This window comes from Chroicocephalus ridibundus, chromosome 1, assembly GCF_963924245.1.
Source record: "Chroicocephalus ridibundus chromosome 1, bChrRid1.1, whole genome shotgun sequence".
Classification (NCBI taxonomy): domain Eukaryota; kingdom Metazoa; phylum Chordata; class Aves; order Charadriiformes; family Laridae; genus Chroicocephalus; species Chroicocephalus ridibundus.
The window spans coordinates 2,127,629-2,145,794 of NC_086284.1; the positions used below are offsets into that span (position 1 = coordinate 2,127,629).

Below are 18,166 nucleotides of genomic sequence, written 5' to 3' on the forward strand. Positions count from 1 at the left end.
ATTAGCCCTACAAGTGGCAGTTAGTCAACAAAGCAGTAGATGCACAAGATGATATTGCCCTGGTTCTCTTTTCAGCCATGTTGGTTCTACAGGGCGAAAAATAAAGGAAAAGGTGCAGGCTAGGAGAGAGAGAGAGAATTAGTTAAACCAAACGGTCAGTTCTACAAGACATTTGTTCTCGATTACCTTTATAGGCCAAGCTGGCAGAGGCTGCAAGAAGTCCGCTTTATAGGGATAGTTCACCATAGCCAAGTTTATCCATGTTTCACTCAGCCAATTTTTCAATATAGCAGCATCCTGAAGATTTTTTAATGGGCTGCACAAATGAAACGTGCTGGAAAGCCACTGTAAACCTGCATCTTTAATAACAAAAAAAAATATTTAATGTATTGCACCATTAACACATAGATCAGTTGTGCTGTTGCTAAAAAATATTTTTCCTTAGCATAACTAATGTGGTGAAATTATTCCACATACAGCAAGCATAGCCGATCAAGTTTTAGACAGCGCCTCTAAGGGAAGAGGAATACAATCTGCATACTTCAGCATATGGGTATGTCACAGCTAAGATAATGTTATCTAAAAAAGCAAAGACAGATTTACAAGACATTTGGCATTTTTTTGATAGGAAGTAACATCAGGGCACGCTTCTTCCAACAAAAGGAAAAACTTCAAACCAGGTATCTCACAGTGCAAGGACTATTAATATAGATAGATCTCTTGGGACTCTGCCAGCATTTCCTTTCATTATTTCATCTGGTCTAGAACTCATCCATCTGGAATTCATCGCTTTAGTTAGCTAACTCCTCATACCAGACTTTCTCTTTAGGACACTGAACTGAAGTAACCATTTGTTTTAAAAAAACTGAATTCCTTTGCTGTACAGCAACCTCATCTGATATAGAATCATAGAATCATTTAGGTTGGAAAAGACCCTTAAGATCATCGAGTCCAACCATTAACCAAACACTGACAAACCCACCGCTAAGCCGTGTCCCTCAGCACCACATCTACATGTCTTTTAAATACCTCCAGGGATGGTGACTCCACCACTGCCCTGGGCAGCCTGGTCCAATGCTTTACAACCCTTTCAGTGAAGAAATTTTTCCTAATATCCATCCTAAACCTCCCCTGGCACAACCTGAGGCTGTTTCCTCTTGTCCTATCACTTGTTACCTGGGAAAAGAGACCAACACCCACCTCGTTACAGCATCCTTTCAGGTAGTTATAGAATCATTTAGGTTGGAAAAGACTCTTAAGATGATTGAGTCCAACTCAGTCCTCAGTCCCTAGCATTGAATCCATAAAGACTGAAGTGATTTTCCATACCTGATTGCCTCAGTTAGTATTCAGACTTTTTTTTTTTTTAGAGTAACTACTACCTGGCCTACTTTGTCAGAAAGGAATACAAGCCTTGAGGTTCTGACCTGGAGGCAGCTCCTGGCTTACCTTAGGGATGTTTTGGACCTGGATTCTGAATCACACCAAGTGTGAACTAAGCTTGTGATCCAACAAAACAGACATTTAAAAAATAATGCTAAGCTCATTTGGCAGTTTTCGGTACTAAGAATATAGTTTGAAAAAGAAAAAATCAATACATATATAGGTGAAAGCCATACATAAACTTGCTGATTTTATGAAGTCATAACACAATCCTGAACATTATGACCCTTTGAAAAACTATTGGTGAGGTCTCACCTGTTGAGGAAAGGTGGTTAATGGCATTCCAAGAATTCCGGATGCTTTCTGAGCAGCCTGTCCCACTCTTTTTGAAATCATTAGTCACTATGCTGAAATAAGTGCCACACGGAACCAAATCACCAAACTGCCAGATTGGGGCAGAGGCTGCCAGAGCTCTGCAAAGGGACATAGAAAGATTGTTTGGAAAAACCGCATGTGTGCTAAACCCTGCAAAGTGAACTCCCGTCCTCTGGTCAATACCCTCCCCGCAGCCACTATCTAAGCAGCATTTCTAATTCAGCTTGGACACTGAGTCATAGTGAACCTTGCAAAACTATTCCATAGGTCCACATGCAAAGTAAGTCTTGGACCCTAGTACAAAGATATCAGTAAATACATAAAGTAGAAATTCAGACTTGCTTACTTTATTATTTTTCATTCTCATCTAGCACCTAGGTCCTTCTCACTAAGCATTGTGCAAACTCAGCTGAAGAGAGCCCCTGTCCACAAAAATCTACACTTTTAGCAGACGAAGGTAGGGGAATGACTAATCTTGTTTCCCAGAGGAGAACTAAGGCATTCAAGAGATTAAAGACCTGCCTGAAGTCACCGGGAAGCCTAGTGACCCTAAAAATATTAGGTGACCCTAAAAACTAACAGGTAGCCCTGAAAATAGGCACCATCCAGTACCTGCTGACCTACAGCTGTCTTTAGTAGGCAAACAGGGCCTCTTCCCAAATTCAAGGTAGCTTAATTCCTTCTCCCGTTAGCAAAAAACTCAAACCAGCCTAAATTATGGTATTTCGCCCAATGCTGTAATATTTATAGCACGGAAGGAACAAATGCCGGCTGTGTCTGAGCAGGATGAGTACACTCACCCAACTACCACATGGGGGTACTTCATCCTAAACCAGGCTGCAAGCATTCCTCCATAAGATCCTCCTATAGCTATGACAGGACTGTAACGGGCTCCTGCAATGGTCATCTTCAAGTACTCAATCAGTACCGCGAAGTCTGCCAGAGCTTGTTCTGATGTCAGGTAATTCAGATGCTTGGAATCCTGGGACAAAGAGAGCAGGTCACATGCAGCACAGAAGTGATTTCCAGCAGCAGTGTTTCTATTCACCACAGCAGCTGTCAAGTGCTAAATCGGTGCCTGATAACAAGCTCAGATGTTTTTTTTAATCCTAGAATTAGAATCATAGAATCATAGAATCATAGGGTTGGAAGGGACCTCTGGAGATCATCTAGTCCAACCCCCCTGCCAGAGCAGGGTCACCTAGAGCAGGTGGCACAGGAACACGTCCAGGTGGGTTTTGAATGTCTCCAGAGTTGGAGACTCCACCACCTCTCTGGGCAGCCTGTTCCAGTTCCTGCCACCCTCAGGGTAAAGAAGTTCCTCCTCATGTTTAGGTGGAACTTCCTATGTTCCAGTTTGTGCCCATTGCCTCTTGTCCTGTCCCCGGGCACCACTGAAAAGAGCCTGGCCCCATCCTCCTGACACCCACCCTTTAAGTATTTATAAGCGTTGATAAGGTCACCCCTCAGACGTCTTTTTTCCAGACTGAAGAGACCCAAATCCCTCAGCCTTTCCTCATAAGAGAGGTGTTCCAGTCCCCTAATCATCCTCGTAGCCCTCCGCTGCACCCTTTCCAGCAGTTCCCTGTCCCTCTTGAACCGGGGAGCCCAGAAAATTGACAGTTACAAAACCAGGATAGTTGTGTGCTTATAGCACATCTAAATCTTACTCGGGCTAACAGTCATTGCACTGGCAAGCACTACAATAAGCAGAATTATGCTTGTATAGAACATGTTTAAAGAAGACAAAAGACGACACTTACGCTGAAAGACTCATTCCCAAAGGGCAAAGATTCTCCATAATATCTATGTTCAGCAAATACTAACATTGCATTAAGTTCTTCAGCCACATCCCACATAAAACCCTGATGGGAAGAAAACAGACACTGAAATAAATCAAATCAATTATTTTCAAAGTTTCTACTTTCAGTCTAGTGTATTCCAACTCTTATTTGTTGATCAGAAAGATATACTATCAAAATACAACTACAAAGACAGAGTGCAAATTTGGTTTTAAAATATCACTAAAGTAGGAAAACACAAAAAACAGATCTCCACCCAGAGACAGGGTCATGTGCAAAGAAAATATGAATATTTTAATGCTGCAAAATATTAAGCAGTATTGTTTTGCGGGTACACACAGGCAGTCCTGCCGGAACTCCTATGGCACAGGCTTATTCCATAGGAAATAAAAAAACTCTACAGGAAAAAAGCATGCATTTGAGTTATGACTACATTACAGAAAACACAAAATTTGTCTGGCAATCAGCAATAACCTAGAGCATTGCAATACACTTATGTTCAACTAATAAATAATTACAGCTTCTTATCGCTTGTTGCCAGCAGCTTGTTACCACCAGTTATGGAAAGAGGCAGACAGAGATCACCTGCTGACAGAACAAAGTGTGTAAGCATTCCTTGGTTGCTCTGAGCCCAGCACATGCCACCTCCTGTTGTGTTACTGGACTTTGTATTGAGTGGCTGAAAAATGCCCACACGCGCCACTCTGCATTCGTATCAGTCGGGGAAGTAAACTTCCACAGGTCTTCTCAAAGAACGAGAATGATCTGTCTTTGATTTCCAGCCCCCTTCATTTCACTTCACGTTTTTCTTACAGAGGAAAAAACATAATCAAAACCTCTCATTTTACTTGGGGAATCTAAAGTACTGGGATAGGTGTAATTTGGTCCAAAATTTTGCATTCTTACATTGAGGCACCTTATACTGTTTCCTCTAGAAACTTTCTTCACAACTCAAGGAAGTTAATACAAGTGTATTCCTCTGATTTCTATGAGCTTCGAACAGGACCCTGAATCCCCTAAAACTTTCTCTGTGCTTTTTTTCAGCTTCCTCTTCCTCCTATAACAATCACAATAACCATTACAAACTTCTCTAAGTGATATTCTGACACTGTCTCCTTGTTCCTCCTTTTTTTTCACTACTGCAAAGAAGGACTGTAATTCAAGAATCTACGTACCGTATTGTTGCAGAACCACGTGATGTCTCCTTCATTGCCTGTATAAAACAGTATTGGCCCATTATCTTTCTTCCAGTGCTGATCTGCTACTAGATACCGCTGCCGGAACGTAAGATTTTCATCAAATCCAAAGTGATCAATCTGTAAGAACAAGGAAATACAACATGTTCAGAAAGCTAAAATTGACTATGGAGTCCACTGCAAGTGCTGAGTCCCTTTTGCAGACAAAAAATAAAGAAAAGTAAAAAGGTTTTACTGAGAAAAAAACATGACACTGAAGTGATTTATATTCCTAGATTCCCAATACAGCAAAGTTCTTCTGCTTTACAAAGGTGACCAGCCAAAATTACAGGTGTATATGCTGAAGGAGAAATGTTATTTTCAGCTATTAAAAAAAAATAAAAATCCATGCCCTTATAGTATCGCACTTAACATGAGATATTTTGAATTAGGAAATCAGACAAATCTGCCGAGGGGTCACAAAGTATCTGATATAATAAAACTGCACCAACAAGTAAGGAGAGTCACTGACCCTCAATGTTTTGAGTCTTAGGAAGATTCCTTACAAACCTTATCCCCTATTAAAAAAAAAAAACACCCCAAAAAAACCCACCAACAAAAAGCCCCACCTTTTCTCTTCCCCTTTTGGCATAAGATTGAAGTTTAAACAGATTCTTGTGAGAAAGTGGTTTTCGGGGTTATTTTTTTTTATTATTATTCTTAGAAAATACTAATTCTCTGTAGTTCTCGTGCTATTAACATATTTTTCAGAGTTTTATGGAGTGCTGCTTCTCTTCTTCACTAACTCACATACCCTCCCCAGTTCTTTCCACTGCCCTACAAATATCGCAAGCCTATACATACCACTTAACCCAACCCCCCCAGCGTTAGCTTTGTTCCCTCATTAGAAATTTAATTTCAATTCCTAAGGTCAGTTTTTCAGCTTTTATTGACACTGCTTTGTACGCACTATTCCCCTTGACTCTTTCCCAACCATTCATCCATACTGGAAAGTTTATCAATTGCTTTTACAAGGGAAATCCCTGCATGGGCATAATTTTAATCTAGAACACCCATGCAGGCTTTTACTATAAAAAAATTTAAAAATTAATCAAAACACAGAACTACTCTCAAAGAGCTATGCTGCTTAATTACCACGTATTCACAAATCATCGCTACTTTTATTCATCAGCTGGAGATGACCCGTAGCTTCCCAATTTTGACTTCCATCAGCACAAAGCATCATCTTTTCCCTTCATATTGTTTCTTGCTGGTGGTAACAGCCTGACATCTGCTGGCTTGAACATCTCCGCTCACCCATCTGCCTTTACACCAATAACTCTGCCGAAGCCCTCGGCTGCTCCAGGACCCAGCCTTTCCCATCTCCGGTTTTGAGAACATCTGCAGGTTACTGTTAAAAAGCAGCAAGTCGCACACAGACGCAAGCACTGGCTGCTAATGCAGCGCCCTACCTGCTAGGCAGATTCCTCCAGGCAGCTCAGGAACGCCTAACTCTGGACCTGCAGGATCCAGCTACTCCACACCACGGACGTGTGTTTGGTTTGGGCCAAAGAGCACAGGACGGAACAGCTGGAGGTCTGTGCATGGTCTTGACAGAGATAAGAGACAAGGTCTTTGCCCCAGATGAGCTAACTTCAGTGACTACTTCCAGACCTAAATAAAACTAAATTATGTATGTTCGACAGTTTTGCTCAGTGGGACCATTTATTACTCACTCGTAATTACATGGCGATGTCCTCACGCACATGCTTAAGGGCTGTTTCACTGAATTCAAGTGCTGACAAGAGACGTCGGGCTTATTTTACACTGACAACTCACCTGCTCCTTTTTCATTCGCACAGTTATTAATTTTAGTTTCACTTTCTACATCATCAAGAGTGATAGTGATCAGATGTAGAAAGGCAGAACAAGGTCAGCAACTGAAAAAGTCTTAGGTCATAAGACCTTGGGGCAATTAAAGAGAAGGATTAGATAACACACATGTAATGAAAATCACAGTAACAAACTCCAACACTATTAGAAAGTACAAGTAATACATCTTTTGTTCCAGGTCTGTTTGTAAAGGGGAGAAGTACCTTTTTCTGTTTCACTTTCCTGGTTAGGCTGCTAGCCAGAGAGAGGAAAAAACAGGCTCATGTGTCCTGCCTGCCTTTTATGGAGTCATCTAAAATTAAACATTTAGCTTTAAAAAATTGATTCTGCATCCTTCCTGCCTGCAGCCACACCAACTGCAAGACTACACCGCAAAAAGTATTCAAATTCCCTGAACCACACATATATACCAAAATGTTCTCAATGCAGGGAGCTTAACATGCAACAAACAAAACATACAGCAAAAGGAAAAAAAGCAAAAAAAATCAGAATAGTTTAATGGATAAGCATCCTTTTGGCACCAGGCTGAGGTTATTCAATGGGGTATTGTGCAGAACAGATTTTAAAGCCCATATTACTGTTCCCATTCCACAGGAACTGGAAAATTGGGATAGTAATATTCAAATAGGACTGTATTTTCCTGAATGACAGGAATTTTCTTTTTAGAATGTGATTTACCATGGTTTCCTTGTGATGTGATCTGTCAGTCTACTCCCACAAAACAAACCCCAAAATCCCAATGCTTTAGTGAGTCTGCCACTCAATACGGAGAGGGAGAAAAACACAGGAATTTAAGTTTTCTTTTGCCGTTTTAGTAACCACATTAATCAGTGTCATGATTCTCCATGTTGACTGAGCCACGCTGCAGATTAACTCACTGCCATCAGCCACATTCTTCTTTCCCGTTCCTTCCTCAATCCGTAAAATTTTTATAGCCTCACAGCAGCTAAATTGCCTCTGTTCATCATACGCGTAACACAAACCATGGGCACATACAAGATCCCAGGAAAGACAACTCCAGACTTCTCCAGAAAAAAAAATGAAGTCACAAGTACCTACTAAACTGAAGAGCAGGAATGCCTTTATTGCTAGATGGTGAAGCTTCGTACCTTGTAGGAACTGGTCTTTGCAAGAGTAAAACACATAATGGCTAACAAAAAACCCTAATGCTTGTAAAGCAGACAGAGAGATGGGTATTGACAAAAAAAATCAAATAAATTCTGAATTCAGAACATCAAAACGCAGTTTGGAGGTGTCCCGAGGTGCATCTCCTCAGAAGAGTGAAAAGTGCTTGAACATGTACTGAGCCAGAAGGGGAGAAAGCAGAAGAGATGTCAAAGTGTGGAGCGCGAGGTTGGGACACGGAGGGAGAGCTGTAGCTCAGGAGCAGCAGATGGAGCTGTCGTGTAGCCAAACTGCGCCGCAGGACCCTGCAGGGCTGCCCACGGGAGCTGCTGCTCCCAGCCAACAAGCGCGCTGTCACCATCCTTTACAGAACTGGTACGCAAACAAGTGAGAAGCCCCACAAACTGCGCCAAGTATACTTTACAACTCAAACCACACAGATATTTCTTTTAGCTTTTTTTTTTTTTAAGTCAGATCTCATTAAAAAGTTGACCCAGAAGGTTTATTTTCCACATGTATGCAAAAGGAGTAAGACAAAAAGCGATGACTTTTGCAACCAGACTTTACTAAAATAGCCCACAACAGCCAAAAGAAGAAAAGCAGTTTCGTACACATTTACAATACGTTACCTGTTAGTTAAAAGTAACAATGGTACAGGTCCACTAGCATATAGGAGGTTTTTCTAATTACAAGTTTCATAATTACAGTTCTTGCCAGGATGTCAGCAGCAAGTACAAGGTCCTGAGCAACCTAATACAACTTTGAATTCAGCCCCGCTTTGAGTGGGAGGTTGAACCGAAGGTGACATGCAGAATTCCCTTCCAAAATTAAACTACTCTAGGATTAATCCAAACCAGCTACACAGCCTAAAATTTTAAGCTTCTGTAAACAGGACTACCTAGCAAGTTCAGTTAAAATAAGAAAACAGTCATTGGCAATACAACCGAAATTTTTTACAAATGAAAGTATCATGTACACGCAACAGTCTGACACAGGATCAGTCCTTCTGACACAGGATCAGTCCTTCTGACACAGGATCAGTCCTTCTGACACAAATAAAGTGGAGGATAAAAATAGAAAGAGGAGTATGAAAGTAATAAGTTATGAATAGGTTTAAGGGAAACTTCTATCAGCTGAGGCAGGCAGGATGGGACTACTTTTGACAGCTACAGCTGTGAGGCAAAGAACAAGCAACAGAATTTCAGTTCTATGTACAAAAATCTTCTTGAACCTTGTGTGGTTAAAAAAAAAAAAGGAATCACCTAGTATTTTCCTGCACATCTTTTGAGTCAAAAGACTCGCAAAGCTCTTGGGGAAGATGCACACATACACGTAACAGATCGCTCAAGAGGCAGCCAGCTCCAGATGGAAGACTGCAGCCCCTTCCCAAAGCATGGCCATGGCTTCCGAGAAGGGCATTCACAGCCTGATTAAAAACAGCGGTAGGCAGCACGAGCTGTTGTGTCCCAGAGGCTGACGAGAGCTCTAGACTGAAGGCTCGAGTCAGCAGCTTTGATCCGTTAGCTCAGAGAAACTTTCTACAGTGAAGTGCAGCTCACCAGCTCAGGACACGCAGCTTGCTCCAGACTGGGCCGCTGAACAAAGCAGAAGGAAGGGCCAAAACCCACCTCACCGCCTTCTGCTCAAAATACGTGGCACATTTCTTTGACTTTACCTTATATGTGCACATGTATTGTGTGCTTATATTGAGCTCTCAAAGATGACTTATCTCAGGGTGTTTTTTAAATGTGGGGTTTTTTTGTTATTTTGAAGTCCATTTAAAATAAAACACGTCACTTTGCCACACATGTCCCCTGGGGAGGAAACAAAAAAGGCACAACAGATGTTAGTTAGTTATTGTACAGATGTTCGTCTGCTTAATATACTCCTGGAAGTACTCAGGAGCTAGGACACTGGATGAAGTACAAAGACAAAACAGGACATGTGGGCTAAAACCCACTTCCTTCTCAGCAGCATCTTAAGGTCATTAGTGACTACAGAGACAGGAGAGCAAACACCGAAAGATGACTGTAATTCACAGGGTAACTTCTACACAAAAGCATTTCATGCCATTCAAGGCGGTAAACAAGCACTTGATGGTTTTATGCTTTTGAGTTTCTGGCAAGATTGCAAGTGTCTGAAAGCCTTTCTGTCACGCCTCAAATTTCAAGTCTCTGAGGAATAGCTTTATTTTCCCAAACTTGGATATTCCGTTTGAAATCAAGCCAGTTGTTTTACCAGTGAGAAGCCAGGGGATTTTAAGAGGCATGCTCTGCCCTCCAAGCGTTCATGGAGTTGTTTTGAGTGCTCATCCTGTCTGAATGATTTCCTGAGGACAGGAAGATACCGGACAGTCCGAGGATATCCTCCTGCGTGAACAGCAGTGTGGGCATCAGCCTCTTTGGGATTTCACCCATGTGTTTTTATTCCTGGTTTTACTCCTGGCAGGCTGTGGGACTCCAGTCCAGTTAGCTGGCCCTATTAGTTTTGTTTCCTCTTAAAAATCTTTACTTCCTCCATTTAACTTGCAAGCTCATGAGGGCAGGGACTGCCTTGCCATCTTTGTACAGCATCGTATTCAAGGGGCCCCAAATTTTGTTACAAGTACCACTACATATAATTAAATATTCAAGCTCATAAAAACCATTGCGGCTGTAGAGTACCACTAAAAATACATACTCACACACACTATTTATGTCTCCATAGCAAGGAGGACAGAACCAGAAATGAAAGGTAAATAAAAATCAGTTTTTAAAAAATTCTCCCTCCCTTGTTTTTCCTCCTTGCTTTGTTTCATCCTATTGCACGTTCTTGTGTATCAGTCTGCCAGGACTGAGGCTTCATCTCAGGCTGCTGGCAAGATTCTTTTGGTTTGTCCCTGCTCTTTTAGTGAAGGAAAAAAAAAGAAAAAAGAAATAAACCAAGACAATCAAGGTTAGCTTTGTTTTCTCTTTTCCATTTTACATGCAAGGTGTTGCCTTGCTTTCTAGACTGACACTTGTGCAAGGGACGGCAGAGACTGACGATTAGCACCAGTCTGTTGAAACGAATGATCCATAGTAATTTGACACTCTGTGGAAGAGCACGGAGATGTACACTGCGCTGTCTTGCATCAGGCTACATTAACCCACACCTAAATAATATAAGAAAATTGGAAGAGATGGACTTGATGTAATCATAATCTTCCACACTCCCCATAATTCTGAAGTTTTGTTCATTAGATTTAGTTTTACTTCATTAATCTGTCACATTTAACAAAAGATGTAGACATAAAAATACACATGCTGTTTGCCTATTCCAGCTTCCATCCTACTGGTGATGGTCTTGAGTAACCATTACCAGTTTTTCCTTGGTTGGACTTAGCTTTGAGCCAAATGCGCTCCCCAAAACAAATCCAGGCTTAAGATCCTTGTAATGGAGGGATCTCTTCCCTTACCGCTATGTCCTTGTGACCAGACTGGCCTTTGACTAGAATCACACTTCGTGTAGTTTCTGCAGCAGAAAAGAAGTTTCAGTAAAATATGTCACCTGCTCTTGGGAGGTTGCAACTTTTAAGGAAGTCTGCTTTTAGCACTCATTTATCACTTCAGTGATTAAAAAGCACCGACAAGGAAAGCCTCAGACAGGAACTCAATCCCTGCCGAGTCACACGGTTTGGACAAGACACTTAAAAGAAAGAGGCCAAAGAACATTTGAACAGCTCCAGGATATGCTGTAGGAAAGCACCAGGCTACTCAGGTCAGCCCTTGTTAGAAACAAACAATTTCCAAACAGTATACGATGAAAGGTTATTTTTATGTTGGAAACCTAATGAGCTAACAGGAACACAAACAAATTGGTTTCAACTTCCACAAACCATTAGTGAAACTCCAGATTCTCCTTACCATGTAAAAATGAAGTCCATAGTCACATTTAGACTTTAACTACTTAAGCGTAAAAATCCTCCACAGTAAGGACACAACTCCTCATTACAATTCCTCCAGCTGGAAAGACTGACTGAGAGGTCTCACAGGCCCTCCCAAAATTTGTTGCCCCAGATTAGAGTGGCAAAGCTCCAGCACAAGGGAGAGAATGGGTGACCAAGGCAGGAGACCGGAGGAATAACTTTGACCAGCTTTACTGCTGACACTCCGTAACACCGCTCTCCATTCCCCTGCCACCCCGTTCTTCAAGCAATGGAGAGGCTTGTGCTGCTGAGAGTGAATCAACTGCACAGATTTATAACAAACGACTCTGGTGATAAACACACCAAATGTTCACATCATTGATGCTTCCATTCAAGGCATTATCATCCTTGTGAAATTCTTCCACGAGACAAGCGGTGGTGCAAGGAGCAGGGAACAAACAGGTCAAAGTTATGTTACCCAAAATGCATTATTTCAAAGCACCGAGATGCACTACCCCAGCAAAAACAAAGTTATCCTTGTGAAAGGTCGCTCAGACCTGTAACAGGCAAAGGCCTGTAATTTTTTCCATATGCCTTCCAGATTGAATTACAAATCCATCACATTTGGAGGATTAACTTCAAAGGGGAGGAAAAAATTGTACATGAGCCTCCAACATGTCATAGATTAAGCAGTATAAAAATATTCCAGTTTTGCTGAGAGCATCCTAAAGTTTTGACTGGGACTAATTGTTTAAACAAAATACTTCACAAAATAAGTTTGATCTTCCCTGATCAAAACTGTTTTCGTTTGAAAGGCTTCCTCAGCCTTTTTGTAAACAAGGACACGGGGAAGGAAAGCATTTCACGTTCAAGAATATATTTTGATTTGGTCAAATTAAGTATTAAAATACCCCTACCCCTCCCCCAAAAAGAGCTAGAACTTTCTAACTCAAATACTTTTAATGGTTCAACTGAAGCTGCAACCATTTTACTTCCCAGATTTTTCAGAGCTACAAGGAAATTTGCTTGCTCTGTTCTATTATTCTCTCAGCCTTAGTTCAACCACTATTACTTGTATTTTATTCTCTCCAGCTAATCCCACACAAAACAGGGGACCCTGGGAGGGGAGTGGGGGGGAAGAGAGACAGCCAAAGTGGAAACTGTCCTGTCATCCACCCAGGTATTATTCCAGATAGATACGGCACAGGCAAAATGGCAACAGCATTAGAAGGCACTGAACGCCTCTATAAGGTCCAGTGCTAGGGATTTTACACATGCCACTGTGGATCATTTAGTTAACAGCTACCAATTCTGATGAGCATCCCAGAGGGAGGGGGGAAGACAATTTCAGAAAACAAAGCATCACAGCAGCAATTGGTCATACGCTCCTTATGCAATAGCAAAAATACCACATAGCAACTGCTTCTCTGGCAAGCTTGCAACATATCTGAAGACCAAAGAGCAACTGCTTGCTTGCAGGGCTCTAAGACACTGGTAGACGGGATGACAGGGTGACCAGCAGCACGCAGGGAAGTAACATCCATGGCTCCCTGCAGGTGAAATATTTTTTCTACAGATTGCTCTACTGTACAACAGAAACATCCAGGTCTCTTGTCACAACCATTACAAAAGTTCTGCAGTGGCTGAAAAGCCCCAGTAAACACATGGATAAACAATGGGTCTTTATACCACTGCAGTTAACACCCACAACTGAGCTGGACCACCTACGCTTTTCTTCTCATAGCAAAGCAACAGTTTTCTCATGTAAATAGAGGCTCTCAGATTTTTAACCAAAAAAGTTTTTCTATTCCCATGTCTATTTTTCTTTTTCCACTTAAAAATAGGCAAGAACATTTTGTTATGAACTACCCTGTTCAGAACAGACCGAGTAACTCTACAGATATTGCTAAAAGCCATATGCCATCATCTTGTAGCACAGGAGGTCCTGCTTAGGAGTCAAGGGAACTGAGCATTTTCCCCCGATAGCAGTGACTTAGAGAACTGAAAACTGTACACTTGTAGGTGGCCAGCCATTTGTCACTGTCTAGGAAACACTACAGAAGAGCCGGTGCTTCCAGAGCATGTGGTTCTGAACAGCTTTTGTGGAAGACTCCGTTTTCAGGGAGTCAGGCAGTAAGGAAAAGCAAGCTGCTGCTTTCAGGCATAAATCAAATGTTTTGCTAGTGCTAGTTTTGCTTTCACCCACTTCCTCTAGCTCAGTTTGGCCTCGGTCCAAGCCCTGCTGAAGTCAAAGGGCTTGATGCCCATCACTTTCTGTTCCTGTTGTCTTGAAAGGAAGTTCCTGCACAGAAACTACCTTCTAAGCCTACTTTGACTAGCTTTTTCACACTCAGTCCCTTTGTGGATGCATTTAGAAAGGTTTTTTGCTTCACCATACAAGAAAACTTATTCCCTTTGGAAGCAGAATAAATTAACTAGGAATGAAAGGAGATGCACCACCAACTGTGTCCATATCAGCAGTCGGGGGAGAAGCTAGTGCAGTACTCACATCCCATGCAGCCAGGCCTTTTCAGTGAACCCCCTCCTCTTCTGCAGAGAGACACGTCTCGGGTCTTACGCTACAAACACCTTGTCCAGATAATCTTCACCTAATCACTCTCACTTTAAGCCTGACACAAGGGTAAGCTTGTACATAAACTTTGTATCCTGGCCGTAGGAGTAAATCATGGAAAAAGCTGTTGTGTCAATTCGAAGATAGAAACAACAGCCCAAAGGGATCAGAAGTTTTGTTCTTTGCTGACTATATGCATTTGGAGAACAGCAACCACAGCACAACTGACAGTGGTAACGCCGCTTGGAAGTGGCACTACAACAGTCCCGAGTATTAGAAAATATTGCAGGCACATTAGGGCTGAACTACAGCATAGAAGCCAGCAACTAAAAACCTAAAATAAAAAATAAGGTTATTTCCCTACACCACAGGCAAGGAGGAGAGTATAACTGACTGGGACAAAAAGAAAAGCAATTCCCATTCTTCTGCCCATATTTAATCCTCTGAATTCACATACCTGGAAAACAAAGAAATGAACCGTTTTGCAAGTATATGGAAGATGACCAAGTACAGCCCGATTGTCACCATTAAATTTCTTACAGGTGTCACTGCTTTAGATATCAAATCTAAATATTCCAGAATGAAAGAAAATTAAGAAAAGAAAATTAAGGTATTTCATCAGTTTTTGAAGATTTAAAATTAAATAATCAAGTGTGACCTCTAGTCATCTCACCCATTTGGCGTAGGTTACAAGTTCTCCACACAGTCTGACAACTTACGCTGTTGGCTGGTCTTGATCTCCTCAAAGTCAGATGAAGAAATCAATCCAGAACACATTAACATCAAATTCCAGTTTGAATTTCATTTCCCTCCCTATCTGTCCATCCAGTCCCTCCCCCTGAAAAAAGCAGGAAATTCAGAGCTAAAAATGATTCAACTGCTAGAAGCTCATGGGCAATTGATCCAAGTCACAATAAGTTCAGTGAGGCTAAGGGGATTTGTCTCATGCACATCTGGCTCCTAAGCAGCATGCTACTTCAGCCATAGGCAGTTTTGTTTATTATTTAGTCCTTTAGACTTTCTTTAATCAAGACAGTCTATCAGAAATCTTTCAGCGGCCTATTACAGCTTTTAATGATTAAAGCTAGCGAGATAAAACAATGCTTATTTTCAGACAGCGTAGTGATCATTGAGGCTTTTTGTATCCTCTAGTACCAACTGCTCACTTGAAGGAAGAGACTGAAGGTTGTGAGGAAATTAAATGTTTCCTGCTTAATTTGAGAAGCTGATGTCTGCATTGTGACCCACAGATAAGTAGTGCATAAAAATAAAAATTCACTGACAGGCTTTAACAAGTACTTCCCCGTTTTCCTGTCCACTGAATAAGAGCTATTGTTTCTGCTTATGGACCTGGTTTATAGCTTACAGCTCCCGTTTAAATCACACTATGAAGTCACAGAGTAAGAGCTGCCAAAGACTCCTGTACTACTTGATGAGCAAAACATATCTTCCAAGTAATTCACCCCCGAGACAAACATCAACATCACTTCTTCTCTAACCACTGACAGAACTTCAAATTGGTACCAAGGGGCTCTGTAAAAAGCACTTTGTTTTTTCCTTCACCAGAAGTTAAAAGTACTATTGTATTAAGGTGCCAGACATGAAAAACAAACCCATCTGAACCATTCCTGACATCTGTTACTATTCTGAGACACCAGCCTGAGTCACAATAAGATGCTGAAAAAATTGCTAACCGAAATTTAAAGTGCTAATCTCAATCTGTCTTAATATCCTAAACGCAAGTTTTAGGCCCATGGTTGAGAATTACTTCATTAGCTTTAAAACATCCTATACAGCACTGTTGTATTTATGTTTTTAGTAACACTCATTTACATACCACAGTGAAATTTTCAGACTGGAAAACGGTGAATTGGATTAAAGGTATCTTGTTCTGTAATTGTAAGCTTACTTCTTGTGAGTACAACAGATGCAACACCTAACAGAACTGTACCCCTTGTTTGGATTAATCCAAACTTACCATTTTATCACCATCTAATCCAAGTTTATAATCTTAAAATGATAAATTAAAACAGCGTTGTCATCAAAATAGGTGATCCTATCTCTTCACCTTGCTTTCCTTTACTCTGCGCATTCATGCAGTGACCTTAGTCTGAAATTGGTTTTTTGCTGTAGTATATTTTCAGCTAGAACAGGAAAATTCTGGGATTCACTGGCTTCCTCTAAATTGACCCTTCCTGTAAAACAGTGTCATGTCTGAAAAACATGTATCTTTGCTTCTCCTTTGCAGTCCTTCTCAAATTCTCTTTTCTGGCTCGAAACTTTGATTCTAATATTTGCACTTTCAATCAAGGCTTTCATTTTCTATGCCTCAGAACTTCAGTCTGTAATACAACATAGGGTATTAAAGACACCCAATACAGACAGAAAAGAGCAAATTGCATTACTTTTGAAACTTCATTACTTTGAAGCTTCAACATACCTTCCTTTTATGTACACGCAATATGAAGCGCAGATGTGTTTCAGAGCACGAAGACTTGCATATGAACTCGCTAAGCTATGAAATAATAACATAGGTATGACATCTAGGAAGTTATTAAATGCAGTCAGAACCCATCTTCTGGAAATGGTGACACAATTGACATGTATTAGTTCAAAAGACAACCTGATTGAAGGACCAGGCTCAGTAACTTGCTGAACGTAAGTTAATTTGTACTTGTTACATTGGTTCTTAGGCCGACTCATGGCAGTTCACAAAGCTTACAAAGCATGATTGGGGTGAAGGTTCACCAGCACATTAAGTCTCACACAGCCATCAATTATCAAATTGAGTGAAGAGACACCACATCCACTCTCTTTTCTGAAAGAGACAGCTTATCATTGAGAATCTTTCAAATATCTGGATATTTAAAGCATCATCCTCTCAGCAGCACTGCACTCAAAGCACCACACGTGCACAGGAATGCAGAGGTGCAAGACAAGGCTCCCCCAGGGTCAGAAAAGCTGCCTGACTCCAGACCCTCCCCACTACGCTATAAGGTTATTTCTACTTGGGCAAAGAGAAGTAGATGGCTCTTGGAAACCTCACCAAGACTTTCCATTGAATTGGAATTGTGGTCATTGACACAGTTGCCTAGAACAGAAGCCATTCAGATAGTGGTGGTCTTCCTGCAGCTCTAGACATGCTACTCATCATTCTCTCTGTGAAGTTCAGTTTGGGATGGATTAATTTAATACACAAATCACTAGCAACCTTTAAGCAAACAAGCTAGCAAAGCAGAAGTGAGAACAGTCTTGCATACAAAAGTCATGCTCGTACATCGAAAGAGAGGAAAAGGAGACCAGCTTCCCCAATATAGACACAATTTGTGGATGTAAAGATGTGGCTGATGGCAGAGTTTCTCCTTCAAGGGCCATCTACCAAACTCGGTCAGCATGAGGTACCTATATGCTGGGGTAATTTCACTTCTGCATTGGAGCAGAGGGCCAACAGCCATCAGTTATTTATGAAGCGAGAGGGCAGGGGGAGGAAATCACACCCCCAAGCCAAAATAATAAAAGTTGTTGAGGACATACACAGTCCAGTACGCAAGCTAAGATCCTAGTCACACTGACACAGGCATTGCTTGACCTATTTCTCAATATTCCAGACTTTATCCCCATCATCGGAGATGTCTAACACTTAAAGTGGTAAACAGGAGGAAGTTCAACGTAAATGAGTGTTGAGCTGAACTCTGACCCTGTTACTCCTCCATTTTTATGAAAGCAGACTTAAATATCATTGTTTCTCAGTAAAGGCTGACACTAAACCCCCAAGCAATGCTACAGGTGTACAGGCCTTCATGCCAAGAGGCTCCACTTAGAGATGGTGATGCCACATGAGAATTCTCAGCTTCTGAAATTCATTTCTCCAACGTGCAACACTAATGAATTGTTGACAGTGCTCATGAGATATTTTTAAGCAACAGAATTCACGCAAGAAATTTATGTAGACTTT

The 18,166-nt window shown here is 41.3% G+C and overlaps 1 protein-coding gene across 2 annotated transcripts in view; it reads right to left on the minus strand.

Moving 5' to 3' along the window:
• The window catches only part of PRCP (prolylcarboxypeptidase), a 32,468-nt gene that overhangs the window by 10,939 nt on the left and 3,363 nt on the right, over positions 1–18,166 (minus strand). The window contains exons 1-6 of one of the 2 annotated variants that reach the window (XM_063325381.1): positions 4,736–4,858; positions 4,146–4,368; positions 3,522–3,623; positions 2,559–2,740; positions 1,699–1,856; positions 187–359 (exon numbers count right to left, since the gene is read on the minus strand). In XM_063325381.1, the coding sequence (XP_063181451.1) occupies positions 187–359; positions 1,699–1,856; positions 2,559–2,740; positions 3,522–3,617 (609 nt within the window). In that variant the 5' untranslated portion in view covers positions 3,618–3,623; positions 4,146–4,368; positions 4,736–4,858. Of the gene's footprint in view, positions 1–186; positions 360–1,698; positions 1,857–2,558; positions 2,741–3,521; positions 3,624–4,145; positions 4,369–4,735; positions 4,877–18,166 lie in introns of those variants that run through there. The other variant, XM_063325372.1, reaches the window with a different exon arrangement.